Source organism: Mobula birostris, chromosome 8, assembly GCF_030028105.1.
Source record: "Mobula birostris isolate sMobBir1 chromosome 8, sMobBir1.hap1, whole genome shotgun sequence".
In the NCBI taxonomy this organism is placed as follows: domain Eukaryota; kingdom Metazoa; phylum Chordata; class Chondrichthyes; order Myliobatiformes; family Myliobatidae; genus Mobula; species Mobula birostris.
In genome coordinates, this window is record NC_092377.1 from 13,522,063 (window position 1) to 13,547,985 (window position 25,923).

At 44.8% G+C, this 25,923-nt stretch overlaps 2 protein-coding genes across 2 annotated transcripts; both read left to right on the forward strand.

Moving 5' to 3' along the window:
- The first annotated feature begins 883 nt into the window (after positions 1–883).
- LOC140201986 (uncharacterized) lies at positions 884–13,694 on the forward strand. The gene is made up of 3 exons (XM_072266852.1): positions 884–1,270; positions 2,063–2,280; positions 13,201–13,694. Exons 1-3 carry the CDS (start codon positions 898–900, stop codon positions 13,645–13,647), a joined length of 1,038 nt encoding a protein of 345 aa, XP_072122953.1. The 5' UTR covers positions 884–897; the 3' UTR covers positions 13,648–13,694.
- LOC140201148 (histone H2B 1/2-like) lies at positions 11,793–12,212 on the forward strand. Its single transcript, XM_072264795.1, has one exon. The coding sequence runs from the start codon at positions 11,820–11,822 to the stop codon at positions 12,192–12,194; it is 375 nt and encodes a 124-aa protein (XP_072120896.1). The 5' UTR covers positions 11,793–11,819; the 3' UTR covers positions 12,195–12,212.
- Positions 13,695–25,923: the final 12,229 nt, after the last annotated feature.

Consider the following 25,923-nt stretch of genomic DNA (forward strand, 5'->3'; position numbering starts at 1 on the left):
TAAACCAGCTCAGTATACTGTAATCTCGAGGTGTTTGTTACATTCTTACCGCACACGGAAGTATCACTTTCCTCCACGGTGTCACTGTCCAGGTTATTACAAATTGTATCTATGTGAAGATTAGCCGTTTCTAGATAGAGACAGATAGATACATTATTGATCCCAAAGGAAATTATAGTATCACAGTAGCTTTCATTGCCGTGGGGAATGTAGTTTATTAATGACTGCCCTTTTTGGCAATTTACTGAATCCATTTTAATGCCAGACCTGAACTAATTCACGGTTCTTTCACAGACACACAAAATACTCTGCAGAAATCCAGAGCAACACATAATCCTGGAGGAATTCATCGGGTCTATGGAAATGAATATTTTCATTTTATCTGTGCAATCATTTGTTAAAACTACAGGCTAAACTAGTCTCAGTCTGAGAGAGCGATCTGATGAACAGCGAACAGAAGCGATTTGTTTTGTTCTGAGCGCTTATCACTTGAAAGAGTTCGGCGAATTAACTTCCTAGACGCTGTTTCAATATTAACTACTCCTATATTAAATGTGTCGGACTTCAGTAATGGGGTGAATGAGGAGACCAAATGGACAAACAGATTTGAAATAATTCCTTTTAGATTATGTTTGAACATTTTTTGGCGGGTTTTTGAAATTTCAGTTTTTTTCGGAAATTAGCGGTTGGTTTCCGCTCTTCAGTTGTTGCTGTTTCTTGGTTGGTGAATAAGGCAGCTGCCTGATTGGATTATATCCAGTCAACATTGAGTTTAAGCGTTGAGCACCAATCATAAATGTCCGACTGCATTCCCCTCCCCCCCCCCCAAAGCTACAAATAGAGCGAGGACTGGAATATTTCGTCACTCTTGGTGACATCAGTTGTTAAGTTTGTGAGATGACTGGACGAGGAAAAACCGGTGGCAAAGTTCGGTCCAAGGCCAAATCTCGCTCGTCCCGGGCCGGACTGCAGTTCCCGGTGGGCCGTGTTCACAGGCTCCTGAGAAAGGGTAACTATGCTGAGCGTGTGGGTGCCGGCGCCCCGGTCTATCTGGCCGCTGTGCTCGAGTATCTGACAGCTGAAATCCTCGAGTTGGCCGGCAACGCAGCCCGGGACAACAAGAAAACCCGCATCATCCCCAGACACCTTCAGCTGGCCGTCCGCAACGACGAGGAGCTCAACAAGCTGCTGGGAGGGGTGACCATCGCTCAGGGCGGGGTGCTGCCCAATATCCAAGCCGTGCTGTTGCCCAAGAAAACCGGCAGTGCCAGCAAGTGAAGCGACAGATTCTGAACCCGGTGACCCAAAGGCTCTTTTAAGAGCCACTCACAGTGTCTGTGAAAGGGCTGTTCTGCGGTTACCATGGGCAGAAAACCCCCAACCGCGTCTGTTGGGCTCGAACAGTGCGTTCGGGTTCATAATCCGCCATTAGTTTCACATAGCCGCCTCTTCCAGAAGTATGCCAAGCGGTGGCTGTGGGGGAGGGGATTGGCATCCCGGTGCCTATACAGCGGTGTGTGTCAGCCCAACTTCAGCCAGTCTCCAGAGAGATGGATGGAGTCGATTGTGATCTCACTACAGCACCGCACCTCAGCTGACCAGACACTTGGCACACGATATCTGCGCCGACCATTATGCCGATTTAGATTGTAACAAAGAAACTAGACAGACAGGCACAAGGTTTTCCACTATATATTTGAGAGAATCTAATTTCAGAATCCAGAGTGAACAGCCGTCAGGGTATCGACAAATATATTAAGTATAATAAATTACAACTTTTATCTGTTTCCGCTCCGGCTCACTGCTTCATTTTCTGAGGCAGCGGGTGGCTCTTTAAAGAGCGTTTGTTTTGTGCTTAGGAGAAAAGGTTTGTGCGGAGGGCTGTTCTTCATTTGCCGAGATACAGGGCGCGGACTTGGCGTTTCAGACCTTACGCTTGACGTGATCGGCGGAAGTTACCGCTTTAGAGGGCGGGGAGGGGAGAAGCAGAGAACTGGAATTCTGAAATTCGGGTAAAATACGGGTCAGGCAGCTGCAATCCGCCGCAAAATTTCACTCCTAGATGAGCCTGATGCCTTTTCTGCTCACTTTGTCCAACAAAAGATGGAGACACCTTCACGAACGCCGACTCCGATTTCGGTGTCTGAGGCCGACGTGAATGCTTCCTTCAGGAGGATGAACCCACCGAAAGCACCTGGCCCCGATGGGGTCCCTGGCTGTGTTCTGAAAACCTGTGCTAATCAACTGGCTGGGCTGTTCACTCTCGCTCGGCAATCTAAGGTACCCACCTGTTTCAAGCAGACTTTTCATTATACCGGTTCCTAAGAAAAACGTGGTGACCTGCCTCAGTGACTACTGTCTGCGCAGTTAAGCTGCAGATAGTGATTTCCTCACTTGCAGACCCCAGTCAGTTTGTACAGTGCGGTGCAAAAGTTTGGGCATCCACGGTCAAAATTTCTGTTACTGTGAATAGCTAAGCGAGTAAAAGATGACCTGATTTCCAAAAGGCATGAAGTTAAAGATGACACATTTCTTTAATATTTTAAGCAAGAAAACTTTTTTATTTCCATCTTTTACAGTTTCAAAATAACAAAAAAGGAAAAGGGCCCAAAGTAAAAGTTTGGGCACCCTGCATGGTCAGTACTCAGTAACACCCCCTTTGGCAAGTATCACAGCTTGTAAACGCTTTTGTAGCCAGCTAAGAGTCTTTCAATTCTTGTTTGGGGGATTTTCGCCCATTCTTCCTTGCAAAAGGCTTCTAGTTCTGTGAGATTCTTGGGCTGTTTTGCATGCACTGCTCTTTTGAGGTCTATCCACAGATCTTCGATGATGTTTAGGTCAGGGGATTGTGAGGCCCATGGCAAAACCTTTAGCTTGCGCCTCTTGAGGTAGTCCATTGTGGATTTTGAGGTGTGTTTAGGATCATTATCCTGTTGTAGAAGCCATCCTTTTTTCATCTTCAGCTTTTTTACAGATGGTGTGATATTTGCTTCCAGAATTTGCTGGTATTTAATTGAATTCATTTTTCCCTCTACCAGTGAAATGTTCCCCGTGCCACCGGCTGCAACACAAGCCCAAAGCATGATCGATCCACCCCCGTGCTTAACAGTTGGAGAGGTGTTCTTTTCATGAAATTCTGCACCCTTTTTTCTCCAAACATACCTTTGCTCATTGCGGCCAAAAAGTTCTATTTTACCTTCATCAGTCCACAGGACTTGTTTCCAAAATGCATCAGCCTTGTTTAGATGTTCCTTTGCAAACTTCTGACGCTGAATTTTGTGGTGAGGATGCAGGAAAGGTTTTCTTCTGGTGACTCTTCCATGAAGGTCATATTTGTGCAGGTGTTACTGCACAGTAGAAGAGTGCACCACCACTCCAGAGTTGGTTAAATCTTCCTGAAGGTCTTTTGCAGTCAAACTGGGGTTTTGATTTGCCTTTCTAGCAAACCTACGAACTGTTCTCTCAGAAAGTTTTCTTGGTCTTCCAGACCTCAACTTGACCTCCATCATTCCTGTTAACTGCCATTTCATAATTACATTATGAACTGAGGAAACGGCTACCTGAGAATACTTTGCTATCTTCTTATACCCTTCTCCTGCTTTGCGGGCATCATTTATTTTAATTTTCACATTGCTAGGCAGCTGCTTAGAGGAGCCCATGGCTGCTGGTTGTTGGGACAAGGCTTGAGGAGTCAGAGTATTTATAAAGCTTTGAAATTTGCATCACCTGGCCTTTCTTAACGATGACTGTGAACAAGTCATAGCCCTAACAAGCTAATTAAGGTCTGAGACCTTGGTAAAAGTTATCTGAGAACTCAAATCTCTTGGGGTGCCCAAACTTTTGCATGGTGCTCCTTTCCTTTTTTTTCACTCTAAAATTGTACAAAACAAAAATAATACACTAATCTTGCTTAAAATGTTGAAAATGTAACATACCCCGTGGGTCTTATGAGCATGATGTAATGGTCTTGCAGAGGTCAAATGATGTTAATTTCACGCCAGTGTGAGGTCACGTGATGACCTGTTCTCAACAAGTATATAAAAGGAAACCCTGGTGACGCAGTTTAGTTTTCAGTTTAGTTTTGTGTTAGTTCGTTATGCTACTCCGTTATGCTGTGTATTTGTCATGATGCAGTTTCGTTTTAAAATGGAGTTTTCCTGTCTGTTTTAAGGTGCAAAGATTAGTGTTGGTAGTTTCGCTAATTGCTGCCAGGTTTATGTGTGTTGCATCTATAATTTTCCCTTTCCAGTAGTATTGGAGAGTGAAGACTTTATTAAAGGATGGGAACCTGAAGGATCGGAATAACGTTGGAGTCGTTCGTGAACGCAGCAGGCCAGGCAGCATCTCTAGGAAGCAGTATGGTTGAAGTTTCGGGCTGAGACCCTTTGTCAGGACTAACTGAAGGAAGAGTTACTAAGAGATTTGAAAGTGGGAGGGGGAGTGGGAGATCCAAAATGATAGGAGAAGTCAGGAGGGAGAGGGATGGAGCCGAGAGCTGGACAGGTGACTGGCAAAGGGGATATGAGAGGATCATGGGACAGGAGACCCAAGGAGAAAGACAAGGGGGGGGAACCCAGAGGATGGGCAAGGGGTCCAGAGCAGGCAGAAGACCAGAGCGGGGTGTCCATGAAGAAGAGGAGGGTTGAAGACGGGAGAAGGGGTCATCGGTGGGGGTGGAAGAGTCCTTGCCGAAGAAGTAGGCTCGGAGACAGAGACGGTGGAAGAAGAGTTCTGCATCGTGGTGAACACGGAACTCGCTGAGGTGTGGGCGAAGGGGGACAAAGGTGAGGCCCTTACTGAGGACAGAGCGTTCTGCCTCCGACAGTTGAAGGTCGGAGGGGATGGTAAAGATCCGGCGCGAATGAGAGCTGGGATCAAAGGGGGGAGGGGGAGGCTGGGGGTGTCAGTGGAGAGGGGATGGTTGGGCCGAGAAGAAGATGGAGCCTCTGAGTTCCCAGGAGCTGACAATGGGATCTGAGGGAGACGGGATTGCAGAGTATTGGTGGGGGAAGGGGAGATGGGAGTCACAACAGCAGCATATAAAGACCCGGCCTGGAGTTCAAGGCTGGCGTCGCAGTTGGTGGTTGCGCAATCGCTGTGAAGGTGTCCATGGTCGTTGCTGAAGTCTGGGTTTTTAATATGCCCTGAGGTGTTGGAGCTGGCGAGATCAGTGGCAGGGGCCGCAGTCTGAAGTTCATGCCTGCTAGTTTCATGGCCAGCAGGCTCTGGAGATCGCAAGATCCTACAACTACGGACTCCAGGGCCTGCCGGCCATGAAACTAGCAGGCATGAACTTTAGACTGCAGCTCCTGCCATTGATCTCACGGGCTCCAACACCTCAGGGCATATTCAAAACCCGGACTCCAGCAACGACCATGGACACCTTCACAGCGATTGCGCAACCACCAACTGCGACTCCAGCCTTGAACTCCAGGCCAGGTCTTTATGTGCTGCTATTGTGACTCCCGTCTCCCCTTCTCCCACCAATACTCTGCAATCCCGTCTCCCTCAGATCCCATCGTCAGCTCCTGGGTACTCAGAGGCTCCATCTTCTTCTCGCCCCAACCATCCCCTCTCCACTGACACCCCCAGCCTCCCCCCTCCCCCCTCTGACCCCAGCTCTCATCAGTGCTGGGTCTTTACCATCCCCTCCGACCTTCAACTGTCGGAGGCAGAACGCTCTGTCCTCAGTAAGGGCCTCACCTTTGTCCCCCTTCGCCCACACCTCAGCGAGTTCCGTGTTCACCATGATGCGGAACTTTTCTTCCGCCGTCTCCGTCTCCGAGCCTACTTCTTCGGCAAGGACTCTTCCACCCCCACCGATGACCCCTTCTCCCGTCTTCAACCCTCCTCTTCTTCATGGACACCCCGCTCTGGTCTTCTGCCTGCTCTGGACCCCTTGCCCATCCTCTGGGTTCCCCCCCCTTGTCTTTCTCCCTGGGTCTCCTGTCCCACGATCCTCTCATATCCCCTTTGCCAGTCACCTGTCCAGCTCTTGGCTCCATCCCTCCCCCTCCTGTCTTCTCCTATCATTTTGGATCTCCCCCTCCCCCTCCCACTTTCAAATCTCTTAGTAACTCTTCCTTCAGTTAGTCCTGACGAAGGGTCTCAGCCTGAAACGTCGACTGTACCTCTTCCTAGAAATGCTGCCTGGCCTGCTGTGTTCACCAGCAACTTTGAAGTGTGTTGCTTGAATTTCTAGCATCTGCAGAATTCCTGTTGTTTGGAGTCATTCGGCGGTTTTATACAGGATCGACCTTATCGAGCATTCATTCAGAAGTGGTGACCTGTATCTGAGATAACTCCTGCAAGAGCAGGGAAGTTTGTGCAGTGTCCACTCACCAGAAAAAGGTCAGTTCCTTTACGCTGTTTTATTTCCTTCATCGTGAATCCTTTTGGAGAATCAGCAGTAACATCACGTCTTCGAAGAAATCTGTTTCCAGAGAAATCTCTCCTTATTGACTGTGTAAATCACTTGGACTTTCAAATTTACCATTTTAAGACTGGGTTCGAATTTACCACTTTAAGAACTGTTTTCGCATTTACCCTTTTAAGAACTGTTCCAGAGTTGCTGTATAGCAGTCAACTTACGGTTAAGTTAGTCGTTGAAAATTTTTCACTATTAATGAGCAGAGTTTAGTAAATGTTTTTGTTTGTTTATAAAACCTGCCTCGTTTCATAATTCATTGTTGCCGATCACGTGACAAAAAGAATGTTTCATCTTTAACTTTGTCTTTTGGAGATCAGTTCATCTTCTACTCACTTAACTATTCACAGTAACAGAAATTTTGTCAGAGCCCTGGAGTCTGTTGCAGAACAGAGGGTCCTCCAGATAGAATTCCAGAAAGTGCCAACATAGGCGAACAAGGTGGTGCTTGACTTCATTTGCCTTCTTTAGAGTCAGGCCAGTGAGTACAGGAGTCAGGATGTTATGTTTAAACTGTACAAGATGTCAGTGGAATTCTACTTGGGATATTGTATGCAGTTCTGGTCACCTAGCTACAGGAACAGGGTGATGTAGCTGGAGAGGGTGCAGGAAACATTCACAAAGATGTTTCTCTGAGACTGGAGGGCTTGAATTACAAGGACAGGTAGGGCAGGCTGGGTCTGTTTCTCTGGAGCACAAAGTGATGGGTTTATATATTAATTCATGGATAGATAAATATATATTACTCTGTAGCCTCACACTCTGCAATGTCCTCCAGTCCCTGTGACCCTCTGACATGTCTCTTCTCCGACATCCTTAGTCCCTTTTGAATCCTCACTTCCTGTTTTCGATTGGAGCACTGTGCTCTGTCGTTTTCCATATGTGTTGGTGATTTGGATGAGAATATAAATGGCAAAAATAATAAATTTGCAGAAGTTCACCCTCCTGAAAGATGCACTACTAGTCATAGGCCTGCATTGTGAGAGGCAACCATCTACAATCACTCACTGGCTTCTCCCGTGAAGCCAATGTCTAATCCAATTTTCTACCTTATCATGAATGCCAAACAACCTATCTCCCATGTGGGACCTTGTCAAAACCCTTGCTAAAATCCATGTAGACAACATCCACTGCCTTTCCTTCATCACCCTTCCTGATAACCTCCTCAAAATACTCTATAAGATTGGTTAGACATGACCTACCAAAGTCATGTTGACTATCCTTAGTCAGTCCATCTATCCAAGTACTCATATATCCAGTTCCTTAAAATACTTTCCAATAACTTTCCCATTATCCCTGACTGATGTCAGGCTCATCAGTATATAATTTCCTGGCTTATTTTTGTAGCATTTCTTAAACAATGGAATAACTTTAGCAATCCTCAATCCCGTGGCACCTCATTCATTACTAAGGACATTTTAAATATCTCTGTTACGGCCCTTGCAATTTCTGCACTAGCCTCCCAGAAGGTCCGAGGGAACACCTTGTCAGGCCCTGAGGAGTTATTCACTCTAATTTGCCCCAAGGCACTAAACACTTCCTCCTTTGTAATCTGTATATGATCCATGACCTCTCTGCTGTTTTACCTCACTTCAAAGACTCCATGCCCATCTTCCAAGTAAACACTGATGCAAAAAATCCATTTAAGATCTCCCCCATCTCTTTTGGTTCCATGCATAGATGACCACTCTGACCTTCAAGAGGAACAACTTTGACCCTTGTACTCCTTTTGCTCTTAATGTATCTGTAGAATCCTTTGGGTTTTTCCTTCATCTTGTCTGCCGGAGCAAAGTCATGCCTCCTTTTAGTCCTCCTGATTTCCTTCTAAAGAGTTCTCTTGCATTTCTTATCCTCATCGAGTACCTCATTTGTGCCTGCCTGCCTATATCTGCTATGCACCTCCTTCTTCTTAGGACCCAGGATCCCAATATCTCTCGAAAACCACGGTTCCCTAAAGCTGCTAGCGTTATTCTGAAAGGAATAAACAAACTTGATACTCATAAATTTGACGTTTTAAGGCCTCTCACTCACCAAACACACTCTTGTCTGAAAACAACATGTCCCAGTCCACACTTGCCAGATCCTTTCTCATACCATCAAAATGAGCCTTTCTGCAATTTAGAATCTTAACCTGAGGACCAGACCTATCCCTTTCTATAATTACCTTGAAACTAATGACATTATGATCACTAGGTGCAAATTATTCCCTACACAGTATTCTGTCACCTGCTCTCTCTCATTCCCTAATAGGAAATCTAGTAGCACACTCCCTCTAGTTGTTATGTTGACATTGATTAAGGAAACTTTCCTGGATACAATTGAGAAGACCTAACCCATCCAGCCCTTTTACAGTGTGGGAGTCCTAGTCAATATGTAGAAAGTTAAAATCAGCTACTATCACAATTTCATGTATTTTGGGACAGTCTACAGCCTCTCTACAAATTTCCTTCTCTAAATCCTGCTAATTATTGGGTGGTCTATAATATAATCCCATTTATGTGGTCGTCCCTCTCTTATTCCTCAGTTCCACCTGTAGTGCCTCACTCGATGAGCTCTCCTGTCTGTCCTGCCTGAGCACTGCCATGACATTTTCCCCAACTAATAATACCACCTTCCCCACTCTATCATGTCTAAAACGATGTAATCCTGGAACACTGAGCTGCCAATCCTGCCCCTTCTGAAACCAAGTCTCACTAATGGCTACAATGTCATAATTCCACATGCTGGTCCATTAATGTGACAACTTGTTTCTCAGTGAAACCATTGGGATTAGCAAAATCTTGGCTGATAAGATTTTTTGGAAACAAGCAAGACTAATTCAATGAAAACTGTATAATCCTAACATGAAGAAATGGTTAGTTTTTAAATTGTTGATGACTGGTATATGAGTAGAAAAGAAGTGTGATTTCTTGATTATGTAACTGTGAGCAGTGAGTAACATCACTGGATTTCAAAAGTTCAAAGTAAATTTTATGAATGAAGTACAGATATGTCACCATATTCAACCCTGAGATTAATTTTCCTGTGGGCATACTCAGCAAATCTATTGAATAATTACCATAACAAAGGGCCTGTTTCTGTTCTGTGTTGGAAAGTTATGTTACAGTTAAATAAGACATCGATGATACCATACTTGGAGTACTATGTACACTTTGTTCACCCTGCTTAGGAAAGATGTTATTAAACTAGAAAGAGTGCAGAAAAGATATACCAGGATATTGGCTGGACTTGGGGGAATGAGTCGGACAGAAATATTGTATAGACTAGGATTTTATTCCTGGAACAAGGGAGATTGAGGAGTGATTTGATAGAGGTCTGTATTAAGAGCATGCAAAGCATAGACAGGGTGAAAGCACATTGTATTTTTCCCAGGGCTAAAAAAACCAGGACACAGCTTTATGATGGGAGGCTAAAGATATAAAATGGGTATAAGGGGCAGCTTTTTCATGCACAGTTTGGTCTCTATTTCCTGAGGAGACTGAGGTCCTTTAACATCTGCCGGACGATGCTGAGGATGTTCTATGAGTCTGTGGTGGCCAGTGCGATCATGTTTGCTGTTGTGTGCTGGGGCAGCGGGCTGAGGGTAGCAGACACCAACAGAATCAACAAACTCATTCGTAAGGCTAGTGATGTTGTGGGGATGGAACCGGACTCTCTCACGGTGGCGTCTGAGAAGAGGATGCTGTCCAAGTTGCATGCCATCTTGGACAATGTCTCCCATCCACTACATAATGTACTGGGTGGGCACAGGAGTACATTCAGCCAGAGACTCATTCCATCGAGATGCAACACAGAGCGTCATAAGAAGTCATTCCTGCCTGTGGCCATCAAACTTTACAACTCCTCCCTTGGAGGGTCAGACACCCTGAGCCAATAGGCTGGTCCTGGACTTATTTCCTGGCATAATTCACATATTACTATTTAACCATTTATGGTTTTATTACTATTTAATTATTTATGGTGCAACTGTAACAAAAACCAATTTCCCCCAGGATCAATAAAGTATGACTATGGTGCGTAAATGGATTCAGGTGCCTGAAACAATGATCACAATATTTAAAACCCATCTCGATAAGTTCATGGAGGGGAGAAGTTTAGATGGCTATGGGTGAAATGCAGACAGGTGGGACTAGCTTGCAGTGTATCTAGGGCCAAAGTGCCTGTTTCTGTGCTGAATGACTCTATGATTATGAGATTTCTGTCTTCAATTCAGAGAATTAATTTCCATCCAGCTTCCTGTATCAGAACTATTTTGAAACTTCCCTATTTACGCTCCTCAGCACTAAAGTCCTCCTCTACCTCCCTGCATTATATACTATCATTGTACTGACACAGAAAGCTCTCCTGGATGCACTTTAAAAATTCCACCTCTAATCTTTCCACATAAATCAGATCCTATGAATGTGAATGTGATCCTATGAATCCCATTAATATGAATGCCAGGCAACTGCAACTCCATTCAGCAGATCTCTTCCTCAATCTCCCACCAACAGTTGGGTGGTCTGCAGTACAATGCCAGCAACATGAATGTGCTGTTGTTTCTAAAATCTGTCCATGTGGCCTCGTGTAAAGAACATTCTGAGACACCCACCCTCGTTCCTGCAGTGATGGTCTCCCCCATTAATCTTGCAATATCATCATTTCCTCTTTTCCATCCCTCCCTCTCTGTGGAATTCATTGCCATAGGCAGCTGTGGAGGCCAAGACTTTATGTATATTTAAGACAGAGGTTGATATATTCTTGATTGATCAGGACATGAATGGATACCGGGGGGGGGGGGGTGGTGTAGAGAAGGGAAGAGATTAGGGTTGTGAAGAAAAATAGATCAGCCATGATGAAATAGCACTGCACTTGATGGGCCAAATGGCAAAATTCTGCTCCTTTATCTTATGGTCTTATGGTCTAACATCGCATTTGTCTCCCTCACCTCCAACTCAACCTGTAAATTAACCTCTAGGGAATTGAGCACGAGGACTCCCAAATTCCTTTGCATCTCAGTTTTTAAAATTTTTTTTCTCTCAATTTAGAAAATAGTCAACCCTTTCATTTATTCTATCAAAGTGCAGGACCATACACTTCCCGACACTGTATTTCATCTGCTGTTTCTTTGTCCATTGTCCTAATATTTCTAAATCCTTCTGTGGCTTCTCTAACCTAGTTTCCTCAAAACTATCTGCCCCTCCGCCTATCTTCGGATCGTCCACGAATTTCGCGCTGATATCCGATCGTAGGATTTATCGGAATAAATCTGATGAGTGATTCGTTTCTCGGTCAACCAATGGAAATGCTCGACCTCTCCATTCTTCATTAGCATACTGCTTTCAGCGCTGCCTATTTAAACCGGGCTCCGAGTCATGTGTGTTCATTTTGCCGTTTGATTCCAAGTGAAGAAATGCCCGAGCAGCAGAAATCCGCTCCCAAGAAGGGCGCCAAGAAAGCTTTGCCCAAACCAGCGGGCAAGTCTGGCAAGAAACGCAGGAGGGTGAGGAAGGAAAGTTACTCCATCTATATCTACAAAGTGATGAAGCAGGTTCACCCCGACACCGGCATCTCCTCCAAGGCCATGAGCATCATGAACTCGTTCGTGAGCGATATTTTCGAGCGCATCGCGGGCGAGGCTTCCCGGCTGGCCCATTATAACAAGCGATCGACCATCAGCTCCCGGGAGATCCAGACTGCCGTGCGCCTGCTGCTGCCTGGGGAGCTGGCCAAGCACGCCGTGTCGGAAGGGACAAAGGCGGTGACCAAGTACACCAGCTCCAAATGAAATGTGCCGACTAACCAAACCGGAAACCCAACGGCTCTTTTAAGAGCCACTCACAGATTCATTCAAAGAGTTACTACTCCCGCCCACGCGGAAGCATAATTCCGTCCTTCGCCTCTCTGTTGGTTATTAGAAACTGTATCTCCCACATATCCAACATTTACGAAAACATTACAAATAACCACTGACAAAACAGGAAACTCAGAGTCATTAAAAGTTAGAGATATTTTGCCATTGAATGAGGCAAGCATCGAAGTTCAATGAGCAAATTGAAATTCTATTCATGTTAACCGGCCGACTGTCCGGTATTATCCCGAGGTCTTTGTTGCATTCTTCCTATAGCGCGCACGCGGAACTATCATCCCCTCTATAGCCTTACTGTCGGTCATTACAAATTGTGTATTTGTGAAGCGGATATTTGCTGATTCTGATTTAATAGCTGTGGGGAATCTGATTGATTAATTTTTGTCCCATTTTGACAGCTTATGCGAATCCCATTTCAGTGCCAGACATGAACTGGTTCACGGGTCTTCTCACAGATACCTTTTGTCTGCGAAGTAATTTGTTAAAACTGCAGGTTAAACCAGTCGCAGTCTGAGAAGACCGGTGTTTTCATAACCTGATCAGCTTATAATGACCGGCCGCGAACAGAAGCGAAGTTTTCGCTCAGAGCGTTGATCACTTGAAAGAAATCTGCGAATTAATTTCCTAGATATTTTTTCCATATTACTTACACGCGTATTAAATGTGTCGGACTTCATTAATGGGATGTATGCGGAGACCAACATCTGGAATATTTTGATTTTAGGTTAGGTTTGAACAAAGGATTTTTTGGCGGGCTTTTTCAAATTTCTTTTATAGGAAATAAACGGTTAGTTTCCGCGCTTCTGCTATTGCTGTCTCTTGATTGGTGAATAAAGCTGCCCCCTGATTGGACTATATCATGGCACCACTGAGATTAAGTGTGGTTGCTCCAATAGAAAAATGATCAACTGCATTCCCCCAAAAGCTACAAGAAGGGCGAGGGCTGGCCTATTTCATCGTTCTGTGTGAAGCACTTGCTGAGATTGTGAAGATGACTGGACGAGGGAAAACCGGTGGCAAAGTTCGGTCCAAGGCCAAATCTCGCTCGTCCCGGGCCGGACTGCAGTTCCCGGTGGGCCGTGTTCACAGGCTCCTGAGAAAGGGTAACTATGCTGAGCGTGTGGGTGCCGGCGCCCCGGTCTATCTGGCCGCTGTGCTCGAGTATCTGACAGCTGAAATCCTCGAGTTGGCCGGCAACGCAGCCCGGGACAACAAGAAAACCCGCATCATCCCCAGACACCTTCAGCTGGCCGTCCGCAACGACGAGGAGCTCAACAAGCTGCTGGGAGGGGTGACCATCGCTCAGGGCGGGGTGCTGCCCAATATCCAGGCCGTGCTGTTGCCCAAGAAAACCGGCAGTGCCAGCAAGTGAAGCGACAGATTCTGAACCCGGTGACCCAAAGGCTCTTTTAAGAGCCACTCACAGTGTCTGTGAAAGGGCTGTCTACGGTTACCATGGGTGCGGGTGAAAGGGCTCAAATTTATATTTGATTGTTTACTGTGTGGTTAATTGAAATTTCCTCCTGTTGCGAAGCTCACAGGGTGAACAGTCGGGTTGCAGTCCGAAATGACGGAGGTGGGTCCCCCACTGATGTTGGAATTGAATGTTTTTTATAGGAGTCCAGCAGTGTGATCGATTACATGTAGCCGCCCGTTCCAGAGGAAGTATGGGGGGGGGGGGGTGTGAGGTGTTGGGCAAGAGAGGTCCGTGCCAAGGGAGGTGAGTGACCGCAGGGTGGTGATGAAGCATTCCCTGCTTGAGGAGAGGCTTGAACATCATGACAGGTGTCATTTCATTGGCTCTTCACTGAACCCTGGGACATCTTATGACTGCGAGGCTAAGTAGAGCGCCAATGCCATATTTAAGATTGCTGTCGTCGCCTGCAGGTTCAGGAACAGTTAGTACTCCTCAACCAGAGGGGATAACTGCACTTTTACGGAGTCTACAACTGATGTTCGCGATATTTATTGTTTTCTAATTTATTATTCTTACTTTTTTTTCTCTTTTTGTACTTATACAGTTTGTCTTTTGCAGATTGTTTTGTCTTTGTTGCTAGTTTTCACTAGTTCTGTTGTGTTTCTTTGTATTTACCGGCATTGCAGTGGAACAAAGTGATACAATAGAATCAGTGAAAAATTACACATAAGCACAGAGAGATCATTCTGCAAAAGACAAACTGCAAATATGTATAAGGAAGTGTGTATGGTGACACATACAGTACCTATCGATAATGAATTTATTTTGAAATTTGAACTTAACGTTTCAGCCCACAGGTCCTTCATCAGATAACATTGCTACCTTTCAATACTTAGAGAACAAAATTCGAATTGAATCTAAGTATGAAGTGTCACCATAAACAACCCTACTAAACTGAACTATTATTTTTTTATCATTTTCAACTTCCCTGTCCTTTGAAACATGGATATTTGGAATTATCGCCCTTTTTTTTTTCCTGTCCTGGTGTTAAATTCTATTTCCCTCCCCCAGTGGTAAATTTGACATTGAAATGTGTCTGAGAAGTAAGTAATTGCCCGCTGTGTCTCCTTTGATCGAAAGCTCACTTTGCTCTGCCCCCCAGGCTGTGGACAGGAGATAATGTCACTTGACACCTCTTTGTGGAACTATTTGTGTGTTGGCATCCCTGATGTTGTTCCCGCGGCTATGGGCTGGTGCAGCCTCGGGTGGTGGCAATGTGATGTAATGAGCTTCTTCTGTGGTTTGCAGGTTGATGTGGAGAGATGGAGAAGACAGCGACTGGATCAGATGATCTAAACCGTGCTCTCTGCTATTGCCATGTTTCCCATTCTCATCCTTAAGCTCACACCCCTTCTTGTTCCTCACCCCCCCCACTCTTGCTGTAACCTCCTCCCATCCTGGCAAACTCTCGCTGCTCTGCTCTCCTCCAGCTGTGGCCTCTTATATATTGTCGCATTATTTTTTTTGGACTGGTGACCTGTTACCAGACGCGCTGCTGGGGAAGGGGTTGAGCATTTTGATTATCAAATATATTGATAAGTTGAATGAGAATATATGTAGGGTGATTACTAAAGTCAAGTCAAGTTTATTGTCATTTCGACCATAAGCTGCTGGTACAGTACGCAGTAAAAACGAAACAACATTCCTCCAGGACCATGGTGCTACATGAAACAACACAAAACTACACTAGACTGTGAGACAGCACAAGGCTACACTAGACTACGTGAAACAAACGTAAAAGCTGCACTAGACAACAGACCTGCACAGGAGTACATAAAGTGCACAAAACAGTGCAGGGCAGTACAATAATTAATAAGCAAGACAGTAGAGGACAAATTACAATATAATAAATGATGTAGCTGTCAGTCTAGACTCTGAGTATTGAGGAGTCTGATGGCTTGGGAGAAGAAACTGTCGCACAGTCTAGTCGTGAGAGCCCGAATGCTTCGGTACCTTTTGCCAGATGGCAGGAGGAAGAAGTGTTTGTATGAGGGGTGCGTGGGGTCCTTCACAATACTGTTAGCTTTGCGGGTGCAGCGTGTGGTGTAAATGTCTGTAATAACAGGAAGAGAGACCCCGATGACCTTCTCAGCTGACCTCACTATCTGCTGCAGGGTCTTGCAATCCGAGATGGTGCAATTTCCGAACCAGGCAGTGATGCAGCTGCTCAGGATGCTCTCAATACAACCTCTGTAGAATGCGGTGAGGATGGTGGTGGGAGATGGACTTTTCTCAGCCTTTGCAGAAAGTAGAGATGCTGCTGGGCTTTTTTGGCTATGGAGCTGGTGTTGAGGGACCAGGTGAGATTCTCTGCCAGGTGAACACCAAGAGATTTGGTGCTCTTTGTAAATTTGTAAATGACACCAAAATTGATGATATAGTGGACAGTGAAGAAGGTTGTCCAAGTTACAATAGAACATACATGAACTTTGAAAATAGGCAAGGAGGTGACAGATGAAATTTAATTTGGACAAATGCTGAATTTTGCATTTTAGTCAGTTAAAGCAAGGCAAAACATTACACAGTAAGTGGCAGGGCCCTGGAGATTGTTGCAGAACAGAGGGTCCTCCTGAGCGAATTCCAGAAAGTGGCAACTTAGTGAAGAAAGGGCTTGACTTCATTTGCCTTCACTAATCAGGCCAGTAATTACAGGAGTCAGGTGGTAATGTTACAACTGTAAAAGATACTGGTGTGATTGCACTTGGGATATTGTGGACAGTTCTGATCACCTAGCTACAGGAACGGGGTGATGTAGCTGGAGAGGTTGCTGGAAACATTCACAAAGATGTTACTCTGGGACTGGAGGGCTTGAGTTACAAGGACAGGCTGGGTCTGTTTCTCTGGAGCACAAGAAGGGATGGGTTTATATATTAAATCATGGATGGATAGATAAATAAATAAATAAATATAGAGAAAATTTAAATTCCTCTGTAGCCTCACACTCTGTAACTTTCTCCAGTCCATGTGACCTTCTGAAGTGTCTGCTCTCCAACATCCTTGGTCCCTTTTGAGTATTCACTTACGTTTTTAGATTGGAGAACTGTGCTCTGTCATTTCTCCCATGCATTGGTGATTTTGATGAGGATGTAAATTGCAAAAATAATAAATTTGCAGACACCTAACTGGTGGTAGAGTGGACAGTTCTGAATGGTGGGATATAGATTATTTAGGAATGAGGCAAGGTGATGGCAGATGGAATTTAATTCATCAAATACAAATCAAATCAAAAGCACAATGAGAGCTACAGGGAGGTAGTCACACCTAGGCTGTCAGAAGCAGGTCATTGGGTGACAGTCAGAGGGAGGAAAGCGAAGGTGAGCAGACAAGTAGTGCAGAGCACCCCTGCAGCCATTCCCCTGAATAATAAGTTTACCGTCCTGGATACTGTTGGTGGGGAAGACTGACCAGGTGTGAGCCACGGTGGCAGGGCCTCTGGCACTGAGTCTGACCTGGTGGTGCAGAAGGTTGGGACGGAGAAGAGGAGAGCTGTTGTCATTGGAGACTCTATAGTCAGGGGAGCAGACAGGAGATTTTGTGGATGTGAGAAGGACACCCGCATGGTTTGTTGCCTCCCGGGTGCCAGGGTCCGGGATGTCTCTGACCGGGTGCACGACATCCTGGTACAAGAGGGAAAGCAACCAGAGGTCGTGATACATGTTGGTACCAATGACATAGGCAGGAAGAGGGATGAGGTCCTGAAGTCTGAGTTTCAGGAACTAGGCAGAAGGCTGAAGAACAGGACCTCAGTGGTGGCGTTCTCAGGATTGCTGCCAGTGCTACATGACAGTGATGGTAAGAATTGGAGGAGATGGCAGTTGAATGCGTGGCTGAGGAGTTGGTGCAGGGGGCAGGCTTTTAGATTTTTGGATCCTTGGGGCCTCTTCTGGGGAAGGTGGGACCTGTACAGATTGGATGGGTTGCACCTGAACTCGAGGGGGAGCAGTATCCTTGCAGGTAGGTTTGCTAGCATGGTTCGGGAGGGCTTGAACTAATTTGCGAGGGGGATGGGACCCGGAGCGATAGAGCAGTGAAAGAAGTGCAGGGAGTAAAGCCAGATCTAACATACAGAGAGGCTTTGAGGAAAGAGAACCTGAATAAATGGTGTAAAGGTAGTAAGGTAGAAGGGCTGAAGTGTGTGTACATCAATGCAAGAAGCATCAGGAACAAAGGTGATGAACTGAGAGCTTGGATACATACATGGAATTACGATGTAGTGGCCATTACAGAGACTTGGCTGGCAACAGGGCAGGAATGGATTCTCAATATCCTGGATTTCAGTGCTTTAAAAGGGATGGGGGGGGGGGAAGGGGAGGAGGGGTGGCATTACTGGTCAGGGATACTATTACAGCTACAGAAAGGGTGGGTAATGTAGCAGGATCCTCTTTTGAGTCAGTATGGGTGGAAGTCAGGAACAGGAAGGGAGCAGTTACTCTACTAGGGGTATTCTATAGGCCCCCTGGTAGCAGCAGAGATACAGAGGAGCAGATTGGGAGGCAGATTTTGGAAAGGTGCAAAAATAGTCATAGTCATAGTCATGCTTTATTGATCCCAGGGGAAATTGGTTAAAATAACAGGGTTGTTATCATAGGTGACTTTAACTTCCCTAATATTGATTGGCACCTGATTAGTTCCAAGGGTTTAGATGGGGCAGAGTTTGTTAAGTGTGTCCAGGACGGATTCCTGTCACAGTATGTGGACAGACCGACTAGGGGGAATGCCACACTAGATCTAGTACTAGGTAATGAACCGGGTCAGGTCACAGATCTCTAAGTGGGTGAGCATCTGGGGGACAGTGACCACCGCTCCCTGGCCTTTAGCATTATCATGGAAAAGGATAGAATCAGAGAGGACAGGAAATTTTTTAATTGGGGAAGGGCAAATTATGAGGCTATAAGGCCAGAACTTGTGGGTGTGAATTGGGATGATGTTTTTGCAGGGAAACGTACTATGGACATGTGGTCGATGTTCAGGGATAAATTTGTCCTGGTGAGGAAGATAAAGAATGGTAGGGTGAAGGAACCATGGGTGACAAGTGAGGTGGAAAATCTAGTCAGGTGGAAGAAGGCAGCATACATGAGGTTTAGGAAGCAAGGATCAGATGGGTCTATTCAGGAATATAGGGAAGCAAGAAAGGAGCTTAAGGAAGGGCTGAGAGGATGAAGAAGGGGGCATGAGAATGCCTTGGCGAGTAGGGTAAAGGAAAACCCTAAGGCATTCTTCGATTATGTGAAGAACAAAAGGATGACAGGAGTGAAGGTAGGACTGATTAGAGATAAAGGCGGGAAGATGTGCCTGGAGGCTGTGGAAGTGAGCGAGGTCCTCAATGAATACTTCTCTTCGGTATTCACCAATGAGAGGGAGCTTGATGATGGTGAGGACAATATGAGTGAGGTTGATGTTATGGAGCATGTTGATATCAAGGGAGAGAAGGTGTTGGAGTTGTTAAAATACATTAGGACGGATAAGTCCCCGGGGCCTGATGGAATATTCCCCAGGCTGTTCCATAAGGCAAGGGAAGAGATTGCTGAGCCTCTGGCTAGGATCTTTATGTCCTCGTTGTCCATGGGAATGGTACTGGATGATTGGAGGGAGGTGAATGTTGTCCCCTTGTTCAAAAAAGGTAGTAGGGATAGTCCAGGTAATTATATACCAGTGAGCCTTGTGTCTGTGGTGGGAAAGCTGTTGGAAAAGATTCTTAGAGATAGGATCTATGGGCATTTAGAGTATCATGGTCTGATCAGGGACAGTCAGTATGGCTTTGTGAAGAGCAGATCGTGTCTAACAAGCCTGACAGAGTTCTTTGAGGAGGTGATCAGGCATATAGATGAGGGTAGTGCAGTGGATGTGATCTATATGGATTTTAGTGAGGCATTTGACAAGGTTCCACACGGTAGGCTTATTCAGAAAGTCAGAAGGCATGGGATCTGGGGAAGTTTGGCCAGGTGGATTCAGGATTGGCTTGCCTGCAGAAGGCAGAGGGTTGTGGTGGAGGTAATACATTCAGATTGGAGGATTGTGACTAGTGGTGTCCCACAAGGATCTGTTCTGGGACCTCTGCTTTTCATGATTTTTATTAATGACCTGGATGTGGGGGTAGAGGGGTGGGTTGGAAAGTTTGCAGATGACACAAAGGTTGGTGGTGTTGTAGATAGTGTAGAGGATTGTCAAAGATTGCAGAAAGACATTGATATGATGCAGAAGTGGGCTGATGGAGTTCAGCCCGGAGAAGTGAGGTGGTACACTTTGGAAGGACAAATTCCAAGGCAGAGTACAAAGTAAATGGCAGGATACTTGGTAGTGTGGAGGAGCAGAGGGATCTGGGGGTACATGTCCACAGATCCCTGAAAGTTGCCTCACAGGTAGATAGGGTAGTTAAGAAAGCTTATGGGTTGTTAGCTTTCATAAGTCAAGGGACAGAGTTTAAGAATTGCAATGTAATGATGCAGCTCTATAAAACTGTGTTTCAATCACAATTGTAGTACTGTGTCCAGTTCTGGTTGCCTCACTATAGGAAGGATATGGAAGCATTGGAAAGGGTACAGAGGAGATTTACCAGGATGCTGCCTGGTTTAGAAAGTATGCATTATGATCAGAGATTAAGGGAGCTAGGGCTTTACTCTTTGGAGAGAAGGAGGATGAGAGGAGACATGATAGAGGTGTACAAGATAATAAGAGGAATAGATAGAGTGGATAGCCAGTGCCTCTTCCCCAGGGCACCACTGCTCAATACAAGAGGACATGGCTTTAAGGTAAGGGGTGGGAAGTTCAAGGGGGATACGGGAGGAAAGTTTTTTACTCAGAGAGTGGTTGGTGCGTGGAATGCACTGCCTGAGTCAATGGTGGAGGCAGATACACTAGTGAAGTTTAAGAGACTACTAGACAGGTATATGGAGGAATTTAAGGTGAGGGGTTATATGGGAGGCAGGGATTGAGGGTCAGCACAACATTGTGGGCCGAAGGGCCTGTACTGTGCTGTACTATTCTATGTTCTATGTTCTATCATCCAAAGAACTGAAGTGAACAACAACATTCTCAACCATTCCGAGCGTAGAGGAGATATTGTTATTTGTCCATACTGACTGGGATTTGCGAGCGAGGAAATCAAGGATCAAATTGCACAAAAGATTCAGGACCACCTGTAGTCAATAGTCAGCTCTTTGATTTTGGTGCATTGAGTGAGAAGTTGTTGTGGCACCATTCAGCCAGAATCTCAATCTCCCTCCTATATGCTGATTCATCACCACCTTTGATTTGGCCCTCAACAGTAGTATCATCACCAAATGTAAATCTGGCATTGGAGTGTATTTAACCTCAGTCAAAAATATAAAATGAGTAGAGCAGGGGGCTAAGCACACAGCCTTGTGGTGCACCTGTGATGATGAAGATTATGGAAGAGATGTTTTTGCCGATCTGTACTGACTAGGGTCTGCAAGTGTAGAAATCAAGGATCCAATCAGAGGTATTGAAACCTAGGTCTTGGAGCTTATTGATTAGTTTTGAGGGGATGATACAGTTAAATGCTGAGCAGTGGTCAATGAAGAGTATCCCAATGTGTGCACCTTTGCTGTCTAGATGTTCCAAAGCTGAGTGAAGTGCTAATGAAATGGCATCTGCTTTTGACCTGTTGCTCCCGTAGGCAAACAGGAGCAGATCCAAGTCACTTCTCAGGGAGGAGTTGATACATTTCATCACCAATCTCTCAAAACCCTTCATCAGAGTGAATGTAAGTGCTATTGGATGATAGTCATGGAGGCAAGTTGCCACGTTCTTCTTGTCTGATTGAACCTTGGTAGGTACCGCAGACTACCAAAATGAAAGGTTAAAGTTGTCACTAAATGACAGCCAGTAAATGAGCACACGTGTTCAGTACTCTGCCAGATACTCTCTGTGAGTTCACCCTCCTGAAGGATGCACTGGGACTGAAATAGCAGGGTATTCGGTAGCGGTGGGAGTTTGTGAAGGTGCCTCCATGTTCTGATGGTCAAAGTGTCCTTAAAAGGCATTGAGCTCATCTGGCAGAGAAACCTTGTCACTCATGTCACTTGATTTCACTCTAGAGGAGATATAGACATTCAAGCCCTGACACAGCTGTTGAGCATCCTTCCATGATTCAGGTATGGTCCAGAATTGTCAATTCACATCTGAAATAATTTTACAAAGGTCATAGACCATAGGTGTAATGCCCTGGTTAAGATTCTACTGCTAATGCTGTGGGGCATTTCATTTAGTAGCTTTCTGTAAAGCAGTGTGTCCTGCTGGAAAAATGACTTGGTTTCGGCTAAAGATAAGGGCTATGATGTTCCACTTAGGAATGTTGTGTCAGCCAGTTGGGCAAAGAGAGATTTGTGACAAACACTGGTGGGGTTCATGATCTTTTGGCAAGAGATGTGGAGAAGAGAAGATTGGGAGAGACTGCCATGGGATTCAATTCGACAGGAAGATGCAATTGCAAGGAATGCTTTGCGAGATGAAGGAGTCCAAGATGGGAAACTCTACCAGTGATTGGTAATAACAATTCAGCACCGTGAGTAATGGTTATATCCAGCTTTTGGAAGTTACAAGTTCCAATGAAATGTGCACATTTAGATTGGATTAACTGTAATAAACCTATAACTTTTATTTTTTTTCTTTTCTTCCTCTTAATAACTGCTGAAGTAAGTAAATATACTTTTATGGGGTTGTATGATCTGTTATTTCTTGCTGACTAATAACTGTGAATAAACAGTATTTACACAGTATTCACTCAAATCGAGGTTCCATTGATCAGAACAGCCCAACTTTTCTGTTTGGTTGAACCCCAAATCATACTGACCCTAGATGTATATTGTGTATGAAAGGTGGCCTTCTCATTGCTGAGTAATGAAGCTTTTAGCAGAGCTAGAATGAGCAAGTTTGTATACGAGCCCAATGAGGGGGTTACCTAAGACAATAGAGACAGACTTAAGCTATTTGGCCCATCTAGTCTGCTCTGCCATTCCACCATGACTGATTTATTATCTGTCTCAACCCCATTCTCCCATAACCTTTGATACACTTACTATAGACACTATCAACCTTCACTTTAAATGTACTCAATGACTTGGCCTGCACAACTGTCTATGGCAGTGAATTTCTCATATTCACCGCCAACTGGCTAAACAAATTCTTCCTCACAACACACATCAAAGTTGCTGGTGAACGCAGCAGGCCAGGCAGCATCTCTAGGAAGAGGTACAGTCGACGTTTCAGGCTGAGACCCTTCGTCAGGACTGTTTGTGTTTTTAAAATTCTTCCTCACCTCTGTTCTAAAGAGACTTCTGTGTATTCTGAGTCTTGTGTTCTCTGGTGCTAGACACCACACTTTTGGAAACATCCTCTACAAATTAGCTCTATCCAAGGCTTTCAATATTCAGTAGGTTTCAATGAGATCCCCCTCAATCTTCTGAACTCCAATAAAAACAGGCCCAGATTCGGCGAATGCTCCACGTACTTTAACCCTTTCATTCCTGGGATCATTCTCATGATAACTCTGGACCCTCCTCAATTCCTCTCCACCTAGGTTTTTTCTTGGATAAGGGGCCCAAAACTCTTCACAACACTCTAAGTGTAATTTGACCAATGCCTTATAAAGCCTCAGCAATACATCCTCGCTTTTGTATTCTAGTTCTCTTGAAATAAATGCTGATATCAGAATCAAGTTTAATATCACAGGCATGTCATGAAATTCGTTGTTTTGCAGCTGCAGTACTTTACAATACATAATTTTAAAAAGCTATAAATAACAATAAGTATATATCAAGATGATACTGGCATACATCAGCAACTCTCTGCGGGCTGTAGAAAACTGTACCAGTTTTCCTCTTAAATATACTCCCTTTGAATTACTTTCGCTGCAATCAGCAGCAGGTAAATTTCCTCTTAGCGACAGACTATGAAATTACATCAGTGATCTTCAGTTCTCACAATCGATGGTTGAATGCGAGGCAGTTATGCATGGCACCTTTAAGGATCAATGCCATAGCCGAAAACACTGCAGGAGAGGAGGAATTCAAACCAGGCTGAAGCATACAGAGATGAGGTCTCCTCTACCCAGCATCTTGTCGGTGAATGTGCAGCTGCTGGAAATTAAGATTTATGATCTCAGGGCAAGACTGATGAATCAAAAGCAGATGGGCAGATCTCAATTGTTTGTTGCAGCGAGACTTGGTTCTCAGAACCGATGGTCCCACTTTAAGGACTGGTTATCTTGTTATTTCATACTCATTATTTATTGCTATTTATTTATATTTGTATTCGCACAATTTGTTGTTGATTGGTTCTGTTGCTGTTCTATAAATTTGCTAAGCATGCCCACAAGAAAAAGAATATCAGGGTTATGTGTGGTGATGCATATGTATTCTGATAATAAGACATTTTGGAATTTTGTTTAAATAAAAAGAAAGTGAAATTATTTGTGTAGTGCAAAAAGTGAAGGGAATAATAGTGAGGCAGTGTTCATAGGTTCATTGTTCATTCACAAATCTGCTGGCAAAGGGGAAGAAGCTGTTTCTGAAACATTACCCCTTGTAGTCATGATCAGTGAAGCACAGGGAGAGTCTGTAATGCCAGTCAGTACCTTTATTGTCTCAATGGAAGAACATGTGAACTTACATAACTGAATTCATGTCTGCACACCAACTAAGTTTTCCTGACCATTCACAAACAGTCAAAGAATAGAAAAGATATTACCTGTTAAAAAGGAGTTTCTGCTGCTGGCCACATGTTCCTCATAGTCCCGTTTCCAATCTCCACATGTCCGTTGGGTTCTCCTCATCTGCGATCATTGTTCCCTTACTGTGTTACCTCTGCTATGGATTTGGAGCTCCTGACTCTTATTGTGTTCCTCATCAGTTGAACTGATGGATCTCCAGCCCATTGGCTCAAGGTCACCTGGCCTACCTGGGTCACCTTCTAAATGGCTCTAGTCCAGGGCTAAAATCAACGCTGTTCTATATTTTGCCCCTCTGCCCCCAGCCTTGTGTAGATGTTCCTTTCAAATTCGACTGGTCCAAGTTAGTCAAATTAGGGGACCCATACACTAAGTCTAACACTATAGATTGCTTCTTTTGTAGGTCTGGCACTTTACATAACAAATAGCTACTCATCTGAGAATGGTCTCTGGTTTAGCATGTCATGGCTTGAAGCTCCTTGTGTGCACATTCAATTGCTCTGATCAGATTATCCCAGAGGACAAATCAGAGTCCACAAAATGGGGGAAAACCATGCTGACTTTGACTTATTTTATCATGAGTCTCCAAGTACCCTGAAACCTCATCCTTAATAATAGACTCCAACGCTTTCCCAACCACTGAGGTTAGGTTAACTGGCTCCATAATTTCCTCTCTTTTGCCTTCCTCCCTTCTTAAAGAGTGAAGAGACGTTTGTAATTTTCCAGTTCTCCAGGACCATGCCACAATCAAGTGATTCTTGAAAGATCATCACCAATGCATCTGTTATCTCTTCAGCAACCTCTCTCAGGACTCTGGGATGTAGTCCATCTGGTCCAGGTGACTTATCCACCTTAAGACCTTTCAGTCTCCCTCACATTCTCTCCTTTATAATAGCAATGGCACTCACTCCTGCTCCTTGACACTCACAGACCTCTGGCACACTGCTAGCGTCTTCCACAGTGAAGACAAATGCAAAGTATCCATTAAGCTTATCTGCCATTTCTTTGTCCCCTATTACTACCTCAGCAGCATCATTTCCAGTGGTCCAATATCAACTCTCACCTTCTTTTTACTCTTTATGTAACTGAAAAATCTTCTAGTATCCTGCTTTATATTATTGGCAAGTTTGACCTCATGTTTCATCTTTTCCCTTCTTATAGCTTTTCTAGTCACCTTTTGTTGAATTTTAAAAGCTTCCCAATCATGCACTCACTTTTGCTACCTTGTAGGCCCTTCCCTCGGATTTTATGTAGTCCCTGCATCAGCCAGTTGTCTACTTGTCACAATGGGGTGCGGGGAATGGACCCAAATGCAAGACACAGACACTGAAGTTCAAGGAACAGGACTTGACTAGAGTAGGGACGTGACAGGATACAGGCCAGGAGCAGGGGCAAGAACGCAGACTTGGGCTAGGGAAAGCGGGACCAGGACTAGAAACCATGGACTAGGAGACAAGGCTTCGACTCTGAGCCCGAGATTGGAC